This window comes from Zingiber officinale, chromosome 7A (assembly GCF_018446385.1).
Source record: "Zingiber officinale cultivar Zhangliang chromosome 7A, Zo_v1.1, whole genome shotgun sequence".
Classification (NCBI taxonomy): domain Eukaryota; kingdom Viridiplantae; phylum Streptophyta; class Magnoliopsida; order Zingiberales; family Zingiberaceae; genus Zingiber; species Zingiber officinale.
In genome coordinates, this window is record NC_055998.1 from 123,970,204 (window position 1) to 123,988,334 (window position 18,131).

At 36.3% G+C, this 18,131-nt stretch overlaps 1 protein-coding gene across 1 annotated transcript; it reads left to right on the top strand.

The window, feature by feature from the left end:
* The first annotated feature begins 243 nt into the window (after positions 1-243).
* LOC122002360 (cysteine synthase-like) lies at positions 244-10,299 on the top strand. The gene is made up of 10 exons (XM_042557502.1): positions 244-565; positions 1,249-1,358; positions 1,429-1,486; positions 2,941-3,204; positions 3,291-3,428; positions 3,526-3,577; positions 3,658-3,737; positions 4,610-4,669; positions 9,575-9,655; positions 10,042-10,299. The coding sequence occupies exons 1-10, from the start codon at positions 314-316 to the stop codon at positions 10,132-10,134; spliced, it is 1,188 nt and encodes a 395-aa protein (XP_042413436.1). The 5' UTR covers positions 244-313; the 3' UTR covers positions 10,135-10,299.
* Positions 10,300-18,131: the final 7,832 nt, after the last annotated feature.

The following is an 18,131-nucleotide window of genomic DNA, read 5'->3' on the forward strand; positions in this document are numbered from 1 at the left end:
GTGCTTGAGGATCAATTCGTTTAGTCTCTTTGGGACGATGCGATGATTAAAATATGGAGTGTTGTTATATGAAATCTTATGCATCAGATTGACTATCTATATTAATAATTAATAATTATTCATAATTTATCTCATTCGTGTTGATATAGAAAAAGATTAGCAGGACGCGGGAGGCGAGGGAATCGCAGCCTTATTTATTCGCAAAATTAATTAATTAATTATTATTACAAAAATCTACTTCATTATCATGAGCGACTTGTACTGAGTTTGATTCGATTTTCTTTGGGCTCCGCCCCTCTCCCTACCCCCCTCCATGGCGTCGGTCTCCAGCCCCATCCCGTCGTCGTTCGCCTCTCACTTACGGACCGCGCACGAATCTCGTCCACTTTCCCAGCCCACCTTCTTAGTGCCCCGATCTTTCTTCGTCAGCCCTGTGTCGGTGTGGAGAAGAAGGATCGCAGTCGCTCCGACCAACCCCCCTCGGCGCCCCTTCGTCTGCGAAGCTGTTTCCGTGAAGCCGCAGACGGAGATCGAAGGTCTCAACATAGCCGAAGATGTGACGCAGGTACTTCGAGATTTATCTTTTTTATTTATTTTATTTTTGGGGGGAGGGATAAGGTCTTTGAGATGGAATCATAAAATAGTTTTCTTTTAAAATTTTCATAGATGGCTTGATATGAATGCAATACTTTTCTGAAAACTTATCACTCTAGTGTAAATCAATTTTTAGAACTGAACATATTTTTAAGTTGAGATTTTGTACAACACTTTTTGATTATTTTTTTTTTCAAATGTTAAACGCTATTTATTTATGGCTATTTTTTATTTTGTTTAGGTTAGTAATTTTGGAGCCTAGCAGCTCTTTTCACAGGAATGCTTGAACGATTTTTTTTTTATGGCTATTGTATTCTAGTTTCCACTTTGCATCAGTTAAGTTGTTTGATATAACTGTATTCATTTGGAGATCTTGTTTAGGCATCACTTCTTGCAATACAATAAGGGAACTAGTTTAACCGGTTAAAGTAAGAAGACACTATTAAATTAAGCAAAATGATTCAAAAGTGTCTCACTAGTAATCTGTAATCGCATTCGTCTCTATTTGGTATTCACAAAGTCATGCTTGTCTGAAATGTTTGTTTATGCTTCTTTTTATATTACAATGTTTTATTGCTTTCTTTTGCAAACCATTAAATTAGAATTTAAATCTTTCTAATCATCCAGCATCTATAATTGGCTGCTTTCTTACAGCTTATAGGTAAGACACCAATGGTGTATCTGAACAATATCATAAAAGGGTGTGTTGCAAACATTGCTGTCAAACTTGAGATAATGGAGCCATGCTGCAGTGTTAAAGATAGGTACGTTTTTTTTAACTGTTAATGTATCTTTAGAACAGGTTATATAATATATTTGCTCCGTTTTTTTCAGGATAGGACACAGTATGATAGCTGATGCTGAACAAAAAGGGCTCATTACACCTGGAAAGGTAATCAAATGGCTTCTTTCACTGTTATTGTTTCCTTCCATTTTTCCATATCAATATATCATAAAATTGTATAGGGGATAGTTTCACTTTGTTCACATAATTTTTTTTCTTTGCAAAATGCCCTTAAACTTTCAAAATCTTAATTCCTTCCTAAGAGAGTTGCTTTTGGTTTAAAGCTCAAGCTAGATTCTGTAATATTATGTAATGGTCAACACCATGTGGCATTCACATAGCAGCTAGGTTGATGCTGCATTTCTAACATATTGGAGATGGTACAAATATTCTATTATAAAGAGAATTTCATTTACTTTTATTTTCCATTTGATTTACTCCTAATGCCTCAACCTGTGACATCTACATGGTGAAAAACTGGATGTGTACGTTGAGCATCTGACACAAAATTCCTTTTATTTTTCTCCTTGGCATGTAGTGCCATATGGCAAGGACATTGACCATTAGTTGACTGAAAACTCGACGTGGTTTTTGTGCACTTGTACAACAAATTGAATGACCTTTGAAAAAGAGATTCTTTGTCTATTGACATCACAGTACATATATGAGGATGATTTGAGGGTTATTCAATAACATTGGCAGTTCCTATTTGTAGGTGTTGAAGTTGAAGAAAGACTTGTAAAGCCAATTCAAATTTAACATTGGTACATATGCTTGATTGTTTTTTTGTTGGGAGTTGTGACATATTTTACAATGTAAAACTTGTGAAATATGTAATTAGAGCCAGAACTTGCCAACACTAGAAATTTGTCTTAACAGGAGTAGATGCTGAACATTGAACAAGGAGATGTAATAAATCTGAAAAAAAATCTAAAAATCCGAAAAGGAAAAAATAAAAGCAAATATTTGTCTACTGATTTATGTCAACTTTGTACAATAATTTTTAAAAAGAAATATACAAAAAAGATATTTGATCTTTGTGAAAGGAAGAACAGAAAAAATACTATAAAAGATCTTTAAAAGTGGATTCATTCATTGAATATTTGCCATAGTTTGACGCTGGCGGGCAACCTAACGCAACCCTCCTCCTTTATCCGGGCTTGGGACCGGCCATGACTGGTCGTCTTGGGCGGAGTTAAAAGATCTTTAAAAGTGAAAACTCAAAAAACTGGATCTAAAACATCCATTGTAATGACAAAAAAGAAACTAATCAATAATGATATACATGAATATAACAGCAATTATTTAGCTAAGTCAATTTAACAATCAAATATAAAATTTAATTGTTGAAATTTTGGTCATGTTGTCTGAAAAAGTGAGTTTCTTGGCTGCTTTAAGTCATAGTAAATGCTTCAATAATGGTGTTAGTTTTTATATAAATATTTGTCTCTTTTGCCCTTTCTGAGGTTTTATTGTACGATCTTATTGTAGTTTACTATATAAATCTTCAATTTCATAGTCATAATTACTTACTAAAAGTTTATTTATTGATGTTTCTAAAGAGTATATTGGTGGAACCAACAAGTGGTAATACGGGGATTGGTCTTGCATTTATTGCTGCTGCCAAAGGCTACAAACTGATTTTGACTATGCCTGCCTCTATGAGCATCGAAAGGCGAGTTCTACTTAAAGCTTTTGGAGCAGAACTTGTCCTTACTGATTCTGCCAAAGGCATGAAGGGAGCAGTTCAAAAGGCAGAAGAAATTGTGAAGAAAACAGCTGGTGCGTACATGCTCCAACAGTTTGACAATCCTGCAAATCCAAAGGTGACATTCTACCAACATAATTCTTCCAAGTTTTCTTGTTCTATTACCAGTGCTATGTTATTCCATCCTATATACTCTTAATGCAGATACACTATGAGACTACTGGTCCTGAAATCTGGGAAGATACTAGAGGGAAGGTTGACATTTTTATTGCTGGAATTGGCACAGGCGGAACTATTTCTGGTGTTGGCCATTATTTAAAGGAAAAGAATCCTAACATTAAGGTTCTTCCTTATGATTCTTCTCCTTATCATTGCCATTTTTTTCTTTTTTCTTTTTTATTTACTGAATTTCAGTCTTGCTATTCTTCCATCACTTCAGGTCATTGGCATTGAGCCTGCTGAAAGCAACATTCTTTCAGGGGGGAAACCTGGTATGAACTGCCATTATATGGTGTTTCTTATTGTGCTTCAACATGCTTTTATCCCCTTAAACAAAATCCTTCACATGTAGGTCCGCACAAGATCCAAGGAATTGGAGCAGGTTTTGTACCCAGGAATTTAGACCTTGAAGTAGTAGACGAGATTTTAGAGGTATGAGCTTGTGAAAATTCTTTGCTTTGGCAGTTTGATTGTGTTATTGATTATTGAATTATTCACTAGTCATCTTCTCATTGCATTTGATGGATAAAGTCTTCTTCATCTGCTAGTAATGCATCTACATAGTACATACCTTTGAGTTTATATCCTATTCAATTATGTTTCTGACCACTTCTCTTTTCAAGTTCTATCTCTCTTGTCAATAGTCTAAAAAATTCGTGCATTTTAAAACTTTACTAAAAATAAAGTTTAAATTGTTCTTCTCTTAAACCTTCATTTTTTGTCAGGTCTGTCTGAATATATGGTTAGCTCAATATTGATGTACACTATCCTTTTCCTACTTTTGATATTCCCACCCTGGATTGTTTAGTTAACTTGGAATGCCATTGTCAATTCCTTTGCCTCCTACTCTTTATGTGTCTCCAGGTGTTGAACAATGTGCCAAATAAATAGGTCTGAATATTCATTATTTAGTGGCAACACCTGCATTTGCAAGTCATGACAATTTTATATGCAACTTAAATTGTGTCAGCTAAGGTACAGCTTCCTAAGGAGAAGACTTTGCATTTTATGTTATATATGGTGAAATTTGATGGCATTGATTTACATAAATGGTGACAACGTTTGCACCTTGTAATCTAATTAGACTGCTTCATTTTTTTTTAAATTTGCTTCTGCAGATTAAACCATTGATGATGCAACAAGATAGATAAATAATTTCATTTTCATTTATGATCTCTGTGGGGGAACTTACTGCAATCTACATTGTATGAATGACATGACAGTTTTTTTTACTACATATGCTGACACATACTGAATCACTCTCGTAATTCACTTTTCATCATCTTCTACTTATTTTGCTGCAGATATCAAGCAATGAAGCTGTTGAAGTTGCAAAACAGTTGGCTCTCCAAGAAGGATTGCTGGTATATATGCCCTCTTTATGACTTTTGGTTTCAAATTTTGCTATCATTGTGTGATATTTTCTTGTCAAATTTACTGAAGAAGAAAACCTAGTTTTTAAGATTTGCCTGTAGTCTTAGTACTTCTAGTTTTTGGAAAAATAACCTGCCCACAGGGCATGTTTCAAACTGATTATTTGCTGTAAAGGTATTCCAAATTTCTTTTGGATGCAAATGCTTTATGAGCTTACCTGCATTACGGTACTAGTCAGTGATGCCTTCCTATGATGTTCTGTTTATTGAATTCTCTGAATTCATAAACTCTTTCTTAATTGTCATTGATTATGTTTAATTCTCTGAATTCATGGACTCTTTCATAATTTTTTGTTGATTATGTTTAATTCCCTGAATTCATGCAACTATTTTGCAATTATATCAATTATCCTTCAATATTGCCATGCGCCCGAGTCAAGCATATCATGATAGATTTCTCTAGATTCTGAGGTTTGGAAAGCATGGTAGTTAATCATCAAAAAAAAGTGTAGGCATCTATTGTTGGTGCAATCAACCTCCAAGGTTTTAATGTCGACAAATATATTTAAGTAAGTTTAATGGAGCTTGATCATGGGAAGTCTTAGTCGTGGCTAGGCAAGGGTGGGGAGTCAACCGAGTGACTAGTCCTAACTGCGATTAAGCAAGGGAAGTCCTAGTTGCATGCTAGGCAAGGAAAATCTCGGTAGATCGTGTTAGATCGAATGGGTGCGATAGAGGGGGGTGAATATCGCGCCTTTTTTAAAACTTCTATTTTTCTTTAAAAGCAGAGTTGTGCATAGCGAAAAGTAAAAGGAAAGACAAGCTTGTTTACTTCGTTCAGAGTCTAGGTCGACTCCTACTCGAAGGCTCGCGATCCTTGATCGCACCGATGGACAATCCACTATAATTCTTCTTTCCGAAATTCTCGGAAAGAAGCAGAACGTACAAAATGAGCAAGATAGTAACAACCTACTATCTTGCTTAAGTTAATTACAATGCAAGCTAATAAAATATACCGACAAGTAATGGAGTTGAAGCTTTGGTTGACACTATCGGACGGAGTGACTTGCAGAGCTGATGAAGACTTGTAGCACGAGCAGCTTGCAGAAGAGAACTTTTGTCAATCAGAAAGTGTTACACAGCCTCAAACCTCGAGCCTCTTTTTATAGGTGTAATGGACGTTCGGTCGACCGATCTCTCTGTTCGGTCGACCGAACCAGCTCCCTTCCTTCCTTCCTGGCTGGAGTCTGACGTTGGCTCGATCTCGGGCATTAATTGCTCATTAAGGGTTCGGTCAACCGATTCCTCTTTTTGGTTGACTGAACAGGCTCCTTCCCTGTTCGTCGAGATTTGCCGTGATCCTCATTTAATGCTGGTTTAATGTTGATTGGTTCGGTCGACCGATCAACCCTTTTTCCTTATCCTTCTGATCGATGCTGGCATTGCTAAGTCATCATGGTTCAGTCGATCGATCTTATTGTTCGGTCGATCGATCAAAGTTTGATCGGGCTCTGATCTGTTATGGTCTGATCTGAACACTGCCTTGATTTCTTCTTGTTCGGTCGACCGATCTAGCCGGACCTACAACACAGTGTTAGACAGAAAAGAATCCTGCAAAACAAATGTTAACACAGTAATAATATTATAATGCATGAGTAATATAAAAGACAGTAGAACTGTCTTGATCTCAACTTTGAAACCTTTTCAGTTTCTTCAGTTGGATCAGCGACCTAAGGTTGTTCCCTTCGGGAATCCGATCTCACTGTCGCTCCTCCAGTTGTTTACCTCAACTTACCTGCCAAACATGGTCCTCCAGACATGTTTGGACTTTGCCTGCTTAGTGTATGATCGCCTGATCCACTAAAACTTTTCCTGCAATACTATATTAGCCAACAACAATAATAGTAATACAGAATATAATGGTAAACCTAATCCTAGATTTATCGAGATCCGCTGGTCCGGTCGATCGCGCGCGGTCGACCGGAAACCATCCGATCAACCTTGCTTGGAGTTCACTCCTCCAAGACTTCTCGTTACGTAAGGTTATCTCTCCCTATGTTTTTCACTACTTGGCTTCACTCACCAAGACACAGTATTCGACTACCCAGGGATCAGGTCCTCCAGACCTATCCTCCTGGCTTCCACGATATACCGAAATTTCCCTTGCCTCAGTATTTGACTACCCAAGGATCAGGTCCTCCAAACCTATCCACCTGGATTCCACGATCTACCGAGATTTCTCTTGCTTAGCTTCCAACTAGGACTTCCCCCTAGCCTACAACTAGGACTTCCCTAGATCAAGCTCCATACTTAAGCATACTTAAACATATTTGTCTAACATTAAAACCTTGGAGGTCGATTGCACCAACAGATCGTGGAAGACAGGTGGATTCGATAGGTCTGGAAGACTTGATCCTTGGGTAGTCGAATACTAAAGCAAGAAAAATCTCAGTAGATTGTGGAAGCCAGGTGGATTCGGTAAGTCTGAAGGACCTGATCCCTGGGTAGTCGAATACTAAGGCAAGGAAAATCTCGGTAGATCCTGGAAGCCAGGTGGATTCGATAGGTCTGGAGGACCTGATCCCTGGGTAGCCGAATAGTGAGTCTTGGCGAGTGAAGCTAGGCGGAGAAAATCCTAGGGGATGGTAACCTTAGGTTCCGGTGAGTGAAGCCAGATGGTGAAAATTCTAGGGGGAGACAACCTTAGGTAGCGAGAAGTCTTGGAGGAGTGAACTCCAAGCAAGGTTGATCGGATGGTTTCCGGTCGACCACGCGCGGTTGATCGGATGGTTTTTGGTCGACCGCGCGCGGTCGACCGGACTAGCGGATCTAGGTAAATCTAAGTTTTGGTTTACTATAGGATTATATATTACTATTATTGATGTTGGCTAATATAGTATTGTCGGAAAAGTCTTAGTGGATCAGGTGATCAGACACTGAGCAGGTAAATTCCAAATAGATCTGGAGGATCAACGTTTGGCAGATAGGTTGAGATACGCAATTAGAGGAGCGATAGTGAAGTCGTGTTCCTGAAAGGAACAACTTAAGGTCGTTGATCCAACTGAAGAAACCTGGAAGGTTTCCAAGCTGAGATCAAGACAGTGGAACTGTCTATTATTATTACTCATGCATTAGATATATTATTACTATGCTAATATTTGTTTTGTAGGATTATTGTGTAACACTGTTTTGCAGGTTCGACTTGATCGGTCGACTGAACCCGATGATCAGTTGACCGAACAAGGTCAACTCAGAGCAGATATCAGTTCAAACCAAAACAGAGCAGGGTCTGATCAAACCTTGATCGGTCGACTGAACCAGAGGATCGGTTGACCGAACCATGATGACTCAGCACAGTTCAGATCGAGCAGAAGCAAAGAAGGAAGAGCGACTGATCGGTCGACCAAATCAGGGGATCGATCGACTGAACAATCATTACTTAATGGCGCATTAATTCCAGATCTCGACGAACAGGGAAGGATCTATGTTCGGTTGACCCAATAAAGGGATCGGTCGATCAAACACTTAATTGTCATTAAATGCTAAAGATCGAATCAATATCAGATCTCAGCAAAGATGGAAGGAAGCTAGTTCGGTCGACCGAACTCAAGGATCGGTTGACCGAACGTCGACGACTCTTATAAGAGTGAGCTCGAGGTCCGAGGTTGGTGAATGAAATCTGATTGGTTCGAAGTTCATCTCTGCGCAAGCTACAAGCTACAAGCTACTGCTCCAAGAAGTGCCGACAAGTTGCATACTCATTCTTAAGTCGGTATAATTTAACTAGCTTGTAATTGTACTTATTTATTAGTAAGATAGTAGGTTGTTACTATCTTACTCATTTGTACACACTGTTTTTTTCCGAGGTTTTCGGAAAGAAGAGGTTCAGTGGATTGTCCATTAGTGCGATCAAGGATCGCGAGTCTTAAAGTAGGAGTCGACCTAGGCTTCGAGAACCAAGTAATCGAATTGTGTTTTCTATTTTCCGCTGCACGATTTTGATTTTAACAAGTAAAAGAATTATTTTTAAAAGCGCCTCTATCACACTCTGTCGATCCTACATCTATCGCTTCTGATGGATGGGAGTGGTTACGTCAAATTTCCTCATAGCTGACTGTAGGAGCCAATTTGCGATATTGCTTTTATGTAAATATGAATAATTGAAGCTACTTAAACCATAATTAATTTCATGCTCCAAATCAACTCTTCTTTTCTGAAACATTAATATCAATAGACTGAAGTATGAAAGCTATGTCAAGTTGAAAAGTAGAAGAGATGATGAAGATTTGGTTCCTATTGTTCATACTTGGGTTCTGTATATTCTTTCTTCTAAAAAATGTCTGACCTTGGCATTGACCAGGTCAACTACCAATGCTTTCTATTTCAACTTTCTAGAAATAGTTGATGTAACTCCTGAAGCTCTTCAAGAGAATTAAATTCATTGAAACATGATTCATACTGCTATTGAATTTTTCCTAGTTAATGCATTCATAGAATTGTAATTACAACTAGAAGTTGATCTGACCTGAAGTCTCTAAATTATCGAAAAAATGAAATAAATGTAAATTTTACACGCATCAAATTTGAATCCTAATTTTAAATATCGAGGTTCCTCTGTTGCTAGGATTTTGATATGAGCATCATATGGTGTGGTTCATTCATTGCAGGATTAAAGTAGGAGGACGGTGGTATTCTATGAATTTTATATTTTTCATAAATATATGATTTGTTATTATTTTTCCATAAACAATAGGAATGTAATTCATTGTATGTGCCACCAAAAACATTAGATGAGATATCAAAGCGTTTTTATCTGTGAGATGCTCCATCTTGCAATGAACTTACAATCAAATTCATTCGGTATGCATGATCCTTAGTATTTTGGATACTCTTCAGGTTGGAATTTCTTCCGGAGCAGCAGCAGCTGCAGCAATAAAGGTTGCAAGTAGACCAGAAAATGCTGGGAAACTTATCGTGGTATGTCACTGCTTACAATTTTTTTTTTCTTTTTTTTATAGACGTTTGTGGAAAATAAAACCAAACTAATAACTTTGTGATCACAATAATATAGCTAGTCAAAGACAAGTACTAACAAAAGAATAAAAATACCTCAACTAATCATACTTGAAATATATGTTCTCTACTAAACTATAAGGAATAGGGAAATATTAGATTCCCTTCTTAGTCGCCTATTCTATAACTGTTTCATGCATCTTTATTGATATTGCATTGTTATATTTTTGTTATTTCTATAGTGTTGATTTTGTTTTTTTTTTTTTTCTTTTTGGTGCTTTCTTTTGAGTTATTTCTTGAGTTCTGCACAAAGCTAAACAAAATTATATAACCGTTTCTTCACTGGTTAGGTTGTGTTCCCTAGCTTTGGTGAGAGATATCTGTCCTCTATCCTTTTCCAATCAATACGAGATGAATGCGAGAAGATGCAACCCGAGCCCTGATGCAAACTTGTAACATCTTCAACTCGTTTTATTCAGCTTGTTGGCAACATCATAAGAATACATGCACAATCTTTTAATGCATAAATTAATTTTGCCATTATCAAAAATATTCTCTGGCTGTTTTGAATAATATTTTAGTTAATGTAAACACGTGGTTTTGTTTTTTTTCTGTGAAAAAAAAGTAAGCAAATGTTGCAAATAACTAATCGCATAGATGATATATTAGTTTCACTTTCTTTGAATATATGTGCTATGCTTTTTTTACTATGCTATGAAACTAAAATGGGGGAAAAAAAATACAAGGTTATTCTTTTGGGCCTTTTCTATTTCCTTTATTTCTTTTTTTTTAAGTAAAAATGCAATTTGAGATTTTAGACAGTGCTAGAAATCTGCACAACGTTTTATTCTACAAGTTTATATTTCTATTATTTGCATAATACAAAAAGTTTAATCTACTCGTTAGTCACCTTTTTGTTTATCTATTCTTTGATTTATCCTTTGTTCAATGCTTTAGAATCCTAGATATTTTATAAGAATTTTTTTGAATACATGTATAGGAGCAATTAATTAATGACATTTGACATTGAGGTTCTAGGAACTCAATCTCATGTATAAGAGGAGTAATGATACACAATCAAATGTGATAATGGTAAGACAGTGAATGCTATTGAAGTTGGATTGCTAATTTGGAGTAATCAAACTATTTTCAACGGTTCATTAATTATAAGAGAGCTTAGTGTTGATAGCTTAATTAGAGGAAGATATCTTTAAATTGAAGTCTATTATTGGATATTTGATGGCCTAGAGAATTAGGTGCTGCCCGCAAACCTTAATCTAATTTCAAGTCCGTTAACAATTTGTTTAAAAGTTTGCAAACAACAACAATATAATCAAGTTTTATCCTATTAAGTGGGGTTGATTCTTCTTCATCACTATTGAACTATCTTTTATATGTATATATAATCTTACTTTATTATTACTAACTAAATTTTTTTAATTTTATTTTGACTCATTTGATATGCATATTTCTTATAATTTTATATTGTCTAATTGAAATATTTATTAGTCGTCTAAGTATATGTCTCGTATTTAAAAAAATATTATTTTTTAAAATTTGCACACAACAAAAGACAACTAAATATTATCCAACTAGGCGGGGTCGATTATATGGATATTTTTACACCATTGAACTCTATCTCCTATTATATCATCCTCTATACTTAAATAAATTTTATTTTATTTTATTTAATTATTGCTAATCAAGTTTTTTTTAATTTTCCTCTTCCTCGTTTGATATATGTGTTTATCATAGTTTCATATCGCCTAATTGAACATTTATTGGATGTTTAAGTACATGCTCATACTATCTTACATGTGTTTAGAAGTTTTCCCTCAATAGATGCAACTTCGACTTTCTCTCTAATGCTTTTATTTCTTATTCTGTCCATCCTCGTATGTCCATACATCTATCTTAACATCCTCATCTTTACAACTATCATCTTTTGCTCATGTGCTTGAGCCATAATCCAACATTCAGCTTCATATAACATAGTAGGTTTAATTGCAATTTTGTAGAACTTTCTTTTAAGTTTTAGAGGTACTTTACGGTCATATAAAACATTCGATGTTCTGCTCTATTTCAACCATCATGCTTGTATTTTATGTAAGACATCTCTTTCAATCCCTCAATCGTTTTGTATAAATGATCATAAATATTTAAACTTCTCGGTTCTGGGTAACTCATCATCTCCTATCTTAACAATTGTCTCATTACGTCTAATATTGCTAAACTTAAATTCCATATATTCTATCTTTATTCTATTTAGACTAAAACATTTCTCTTATAGTATTTCTTGTCAAGATTTTAGTTTAGCATTTTTTCCTTCACATGTTTTATGTACCAAAATAATATCATCTGCACACAACATGCACTATGGTACTGTGTCTTGAATGTGTGCAGTGCGTTTGCCCATAATTAGTGTAAAAAGATAAGGACTTAGAACTAATCCTTGATGTAATTCTATCTTTATTGGAAATGCTTCAGTTACTCTTCCTGAAATCTTTACTCTAGCTCGTGCATATTCTTAATTAGTTTAATATATGTTGCGCTAACACCTCTCTTTTCTAGAACTCTCCATATAATTTCTCTTGAGACCTAACTCTATCATAAGATTTTTCTAAGTCAATGAATATCATGTATAGATCTTATTTTTACTCCCGATATTTTTTAATTAGTTGTCTAAGAAGATGTATAACTTTTATTGTCAAGCTTCTAGGCATAAATCCAAATTGATTTTCGGTCACTGTGGTCTCCTTATTTTTATTATTATTTTTTTTTCAAAAGTTTCATTATATGACTCATTATTTCAATCCCCCTATAGTTTACACAATTTTATGTCTCTCTTGTTCTTATATAACGGAACTAGAGTACATACCATCCATTGATCGGGTATTTTTTTTTTTTCAATATCATATTAAATAATTTTTAAATAATTTTGTAAGTCATTCAATATCTTATTTCCTAGGCACTTCTATATCTCTATCGGAATATTATCTGGTCCAACGACTTTTTCATTGTGCATTTCATTTAAAGCTTGTTTTATTTCTCTTTTGACCTACTTAAATTACCTAAGTTAAGTTTGTCACCTAAATCTTGATTAAAAAGTTCATGAAAATACCTCCCATCGCTCTTTTATTTCTTCATCATTTATTAGTACCTATTATATTTATTTTTAATATATTTTATTTGGATAAGATCTTTTGTCTTCCTTTTTCTCACTTTAGCTATTCTATAAATGTCTCTTTCCCTTTCTTTTATATTCAATTTGTGATATAATCGTTCAAAAGTTTGATTTTTTTGCTTTATTCACTACTTTCTTAATCTCTTTTTTTGCTATTATATATATATTTTTAAGATTTTCTCGTTCTTACAAATATATAATTCCTTGTAAGCGGTTCATTTTTTCTTTCATTTTCTCTTATACTTTCTCATTCCACCTCCAAGATTTCTTACTTAGTGGTGTATGTCCTTTTGACTCGCCAAGTACACTCTTAGCTACTATTTTTGTCATGCCTCGAGGAGTTCCAGCCAGAGAAAAATCCGACAGCACCTCTCCTTTACCAGTGACAATCTGAATCATTTCTACATCCACATATATACATCAGCCACACACGGCTGGAATATATACACAACCACACAGTTAATATCAATATAGGTATAATCGACAATACGCCTCAAACAATACTCACATAACATATATACACATATGTCAAGAGTATAATCAACGTAATACTTCCAACAAATTATAATAGACACGAGGGTACACACAGAACATATATAATCAACAAGATACCTCCCATAATACACCAAACACATGTACACATATCACAATACAGATTAAATCGACAAGATACCTCCAATAATACAATCAGACACGTACACCTAACCACATATGTATAATCCACAAGAAACCTATAATACATACGAATCATGTGTACACACAACATAGATATGCATAATCAACATATTAACCCAATCAATCAGACAAAACCCTATGTTACCTACTCTCATGGGTTAGTGGTATACCTAAAAAATCAAGCATAAGTATCAAGCAGGAAAAATAATAATCATAGATAATCCAAGGTATGACAGCCTAATCATCCAGTAATAACCATGCTCTAAGTTCAAACAAACAAATATAGGCCAAGAAAGAAATACTCGCCATGGTTTAACATTGCACATCTATGTCGTACCACTATAGAGACTATATCTAATGGTTCACTCAACCTCCTAACTAGGAGTCTACCTATCAACAGTGTATTTCTAGAACTCTCATAGTCGTGACTGTAAATATCCTTCGTCAAATGTCGACAAAAGGTCGAACACTATCTGATTTGACATATAGACCTCAAGACCTTTGTACATGATCACGTGATCAATGCCTTAAGCTACTTGATAGAGACAATATTAGTTGAATCATCTAACCATTGTGTTGCAGTACTTCATGCTACGGTTGCTCTACCTGAGGTTCAGTAACCTCTAGAGGCGAGCAATGCACACAAGATAGAGAAACACTATAACTAAATAGCTAGTCAAAATATCTGCCAATTGACATTCTACCCCTCATAGATCATCATATGATATTTCCATTCGGAATAGTGGATCTCATAGGTGTTAATCAACTAACACATTGGTAACAGTTATATCTCCTAAGTGTTAAGCAATTAGCTCTACAGCTTCTTACATCAGTGGGGGTCATCTAGCCAAATGTACCTTCTAAGTTATCTAACTAGGTACATACAGTCTAAGATTAAAGCCCTCATGGAATATGATACATCGATTCTCTATAGACTGACCAAGCCGACAATGACATGCGGCTAATTCAGTCTTTTCCACGTCGATACAAGTCATGTACTCAAATGTGCTTACAATATCTAACTAAGCACGAGTAACTTCAAGATCAACATCTCTATAAAATAGAGTAAGTCGATCCCCTGCTGATCGGACCAGCCAAAAATTAGATCGATCATCTACTAACTAAATCTAACAAGAGTACATTAATCCTCTACAAGCAACTAAGGTAAATCGATCCACGACTACCCAAGTCGACAAGCGTAAATCAGTCTTCTACTGATTGATCAAACAAGAGTAAATTAATTATCTACTGACGAAACTAACTAAGTTAAATCGGTACTCTACTTCTATTACTCAGCTAATAATAACAGGAATTGGTATGTGCCTCCAACTCCTAACCAACTAGTAGTAAAAGAAGCTAAAACTACCAGTGGTATGATATGAAAAATCACCTGAGATTGTAATCCTTGATCTCTATTAAGGTTGACCATGATCAGTGGTTGACCCAATACATATAATATATGCTATAACAACTAGACATGTACTAACAAAGAGTACTAATACATGTCATAACTATCATAGTCAGCAATGCATATACTAACAAAAATGTATGATAACAATATACTAACATACCTCCTATAGCTTGGAGATGTCCTACTACTGCCGGGTCCCAAAATCCAAAAAAATCATATCGAGAAAATAAAAACACGAAATCCAAAATACAAGAAAGTAGGCATCGTAAACCTGTGGCTCTGATACCAAATAAATTATCACGCCCCGAGGAGTCCCAGCCAGAGAAAAATCTTATAGCATCTCCCTTGTACTAGTGACAATCTGAATCATTTCTACATCCACAAATATACATCAGCTACACACGGCTAGGGGTGAACATTCGGTTAATTTGATATTAATTTTGTATAAATTCTTTTTATTGTTATTTTAAACAAATTTAGTTAATTCAGTGTTAACTGAAATAACTATAATTCAGTTTTAGTAAAACTTTGATTTGATTTGGTTAGTCAACACTAAATCGATTTTCGGTTAATTCGGTTAATTTATGGACCGAATTAACCGAATGCTCACCCCTACACACGACTGGAATATATACACAACCACGCAGTTTATATTCAGTCCATTCGGCTATAACAACAACAAATACAATCACACAGTTATATATATATCTAACAGCTCACTTGACTGGATCAAAATACCAAAAACAAGACTGCTAGCCGGCTAGGCTTACACAACACAACAATCAAACAAAAGTACCATATAATAACACTCCGAAACCAAAACCTAAATTTACATTGCTAAGTAAACCAAAAACATAGACCAAATAAAGTATAAATGAAAAATAGAAACAAGTCTTCAGATGTGATGTGGGAATCGGCAGACAGGATACTCCAAGCGACTCCAAAAATCTACCTGCTACCTGAAATAGAAATAGCTCAACGGTGTCAGTTCAAAGAACTTAACGGATATCAAGCTGACATGCCTAGTCAGATATAATTATCAGTAATAATCATGGAGTATAGTTTTCTGATTAATAATAAGAAATGCAAATTGAAAAGATAACAGAAGAAGAACTGTACTCACCAGAATCGCCTATCCAGATGTAAGGGTCGTCAGACCAGATATATATGTCTCCTGTATGCATGCCAATCATATGCAACCATCAAAATGCAGCAGACAAAGTACAACAATCACAAACAATAAATGAAATCAATGCATATGATGCAAAAATGACATGTGTCACCCCTGACGCCAGCCAGACATCTCACACGCGATGGTGAGACCGAGTGGGTAGGGCTATGACAACTGTGCACTCTGCTATTATTACTCCTGAGTGATCGAGTGGACAGGATGTTGTCGGAGTACACTTATCCTCCTACTCCAAACAGAGTGGGGGAGCGCAATGCTCTCATCTCCCTGAGACAGTCCAGAGGAGGGATCCCTGCCGGCTACCATGCTGCGTCATCACTACCCATGAGCGAACCAACGGAGCTTAACAGAGCAAACTGCTATACACCTTGCCTGATATACCACTGACCCATGAGTAGTTGTGTGCAGATCATGTAACTGGCGATGTGCTCAACAATAATGGAACCGATAATCGCACAGCATGCAATCATGCAAGATGATGCATGACACTAAGCATGTAAATCCTAACCATAATTACCTCCACATAATATGTACCAAATAGGAAAATAAATCATACCACGACCTAAGTATCACAGATCTAAGTACATATGCCAAATAATTAAATCCGGAAAACTAGTCCTATACTCAGTGAAGTCTAGTATGTCACTTCCTCTAGGAACTAAGGTACACATGACAATAGTCAAGAGATATAAACATGGATACATAATAAGCAACAATCAGAACATACAATAGGTATTAAATAGCGACATACCAAGGGCAAATATAAGCATGATCATTGTTACTAGCTATAATTTATTATGCGTATCAAAGTGACAATATCATAAAAGATAAGTCAAGAAATACCCACCTTTAACTGTAGATCGCGCTGAACAATCTAACGTCGAGACACTCTTCTCGAATCGAAGCCCTACAAATCAAACATAAATTTAGCTACTCCAATATGTATATAATAGCTAAACCAACTTCCTAATTCAATTAGGAATTCTAATTATCTTCATTAAATCCATCCATTATCTCTTAACACCTTAATTTATTAAGCATCATGAATCATTTACCAAATCTAAAGCAGGGATAAAATCAACTCTAAAACTCACCCAATTCTAGTGCACACTACTGTTGCCTCGCGACCGGAGCATCCTTCTATCGGTAACAGTGGTTAGGACCAAGTGAAGCTGTTGTCCAACCAATCCAATGCCCCAAAACCAACATTAACCATAGATATACATCCAAATCATCCACTAGTAATAAGTAGTTACCTCCAATGTGATCGTCGGTAGCAAGTTACTCCGCTGAGGACTCACAACTAGAAAAGCTTGCTATCGGGAACTTGGCTGGAGGGTCTTACTGTCGGAACCTGTTGTCGGAGTAAGGTGGAGTTGCTGATTTCCCAAATCAATACCCTAAAACACCATCAATGCATTTACAACTGAGCATTAGACCCAAATCTAACTCCATAGCCATTACATAAGAGATCTTACCCTCAATTGACCTCTAAATTCTGTTCAGATCAATAACACCCGCAAGGATCCTGGCCAGGATAGCAACTCTGTCGGGAGCCTCACTTCGGAGCAGAGGGAGAGATCAAGGGTGGAGAAAGCGCTCAGATTCGGTTGCCTGTGGTGAATCGGGGTAGAGGGGCGGCGACGACATTAGGGCATCGGGAAGTGGCCACGGTAGGGCGGCAGTGAACTTACCGGTGGCGCGACAAATCAGCGACGTCGATCCGTCGGGTGATCAAGATAGCGCGATGATGAGGGTTCTCGAGCGGTGGCTGGCTTGATTTTGCAGCACGGGCGACGGCGATGGTGAATGGATTCGCTTAGGGTTCGCAAGAAGAGGGAAACCAGTAACCTTTTTGCTGATGGTCGGAGAGGGATTAGTGGCGACATGAGAGGGAGAGGGAGGTCGCCGATGTCTTGCTTGCGAAGATCAGGAGGAAGGGATGCGACGGTTGCTGGATCGGGAAGCAGGAAGAAAAGAA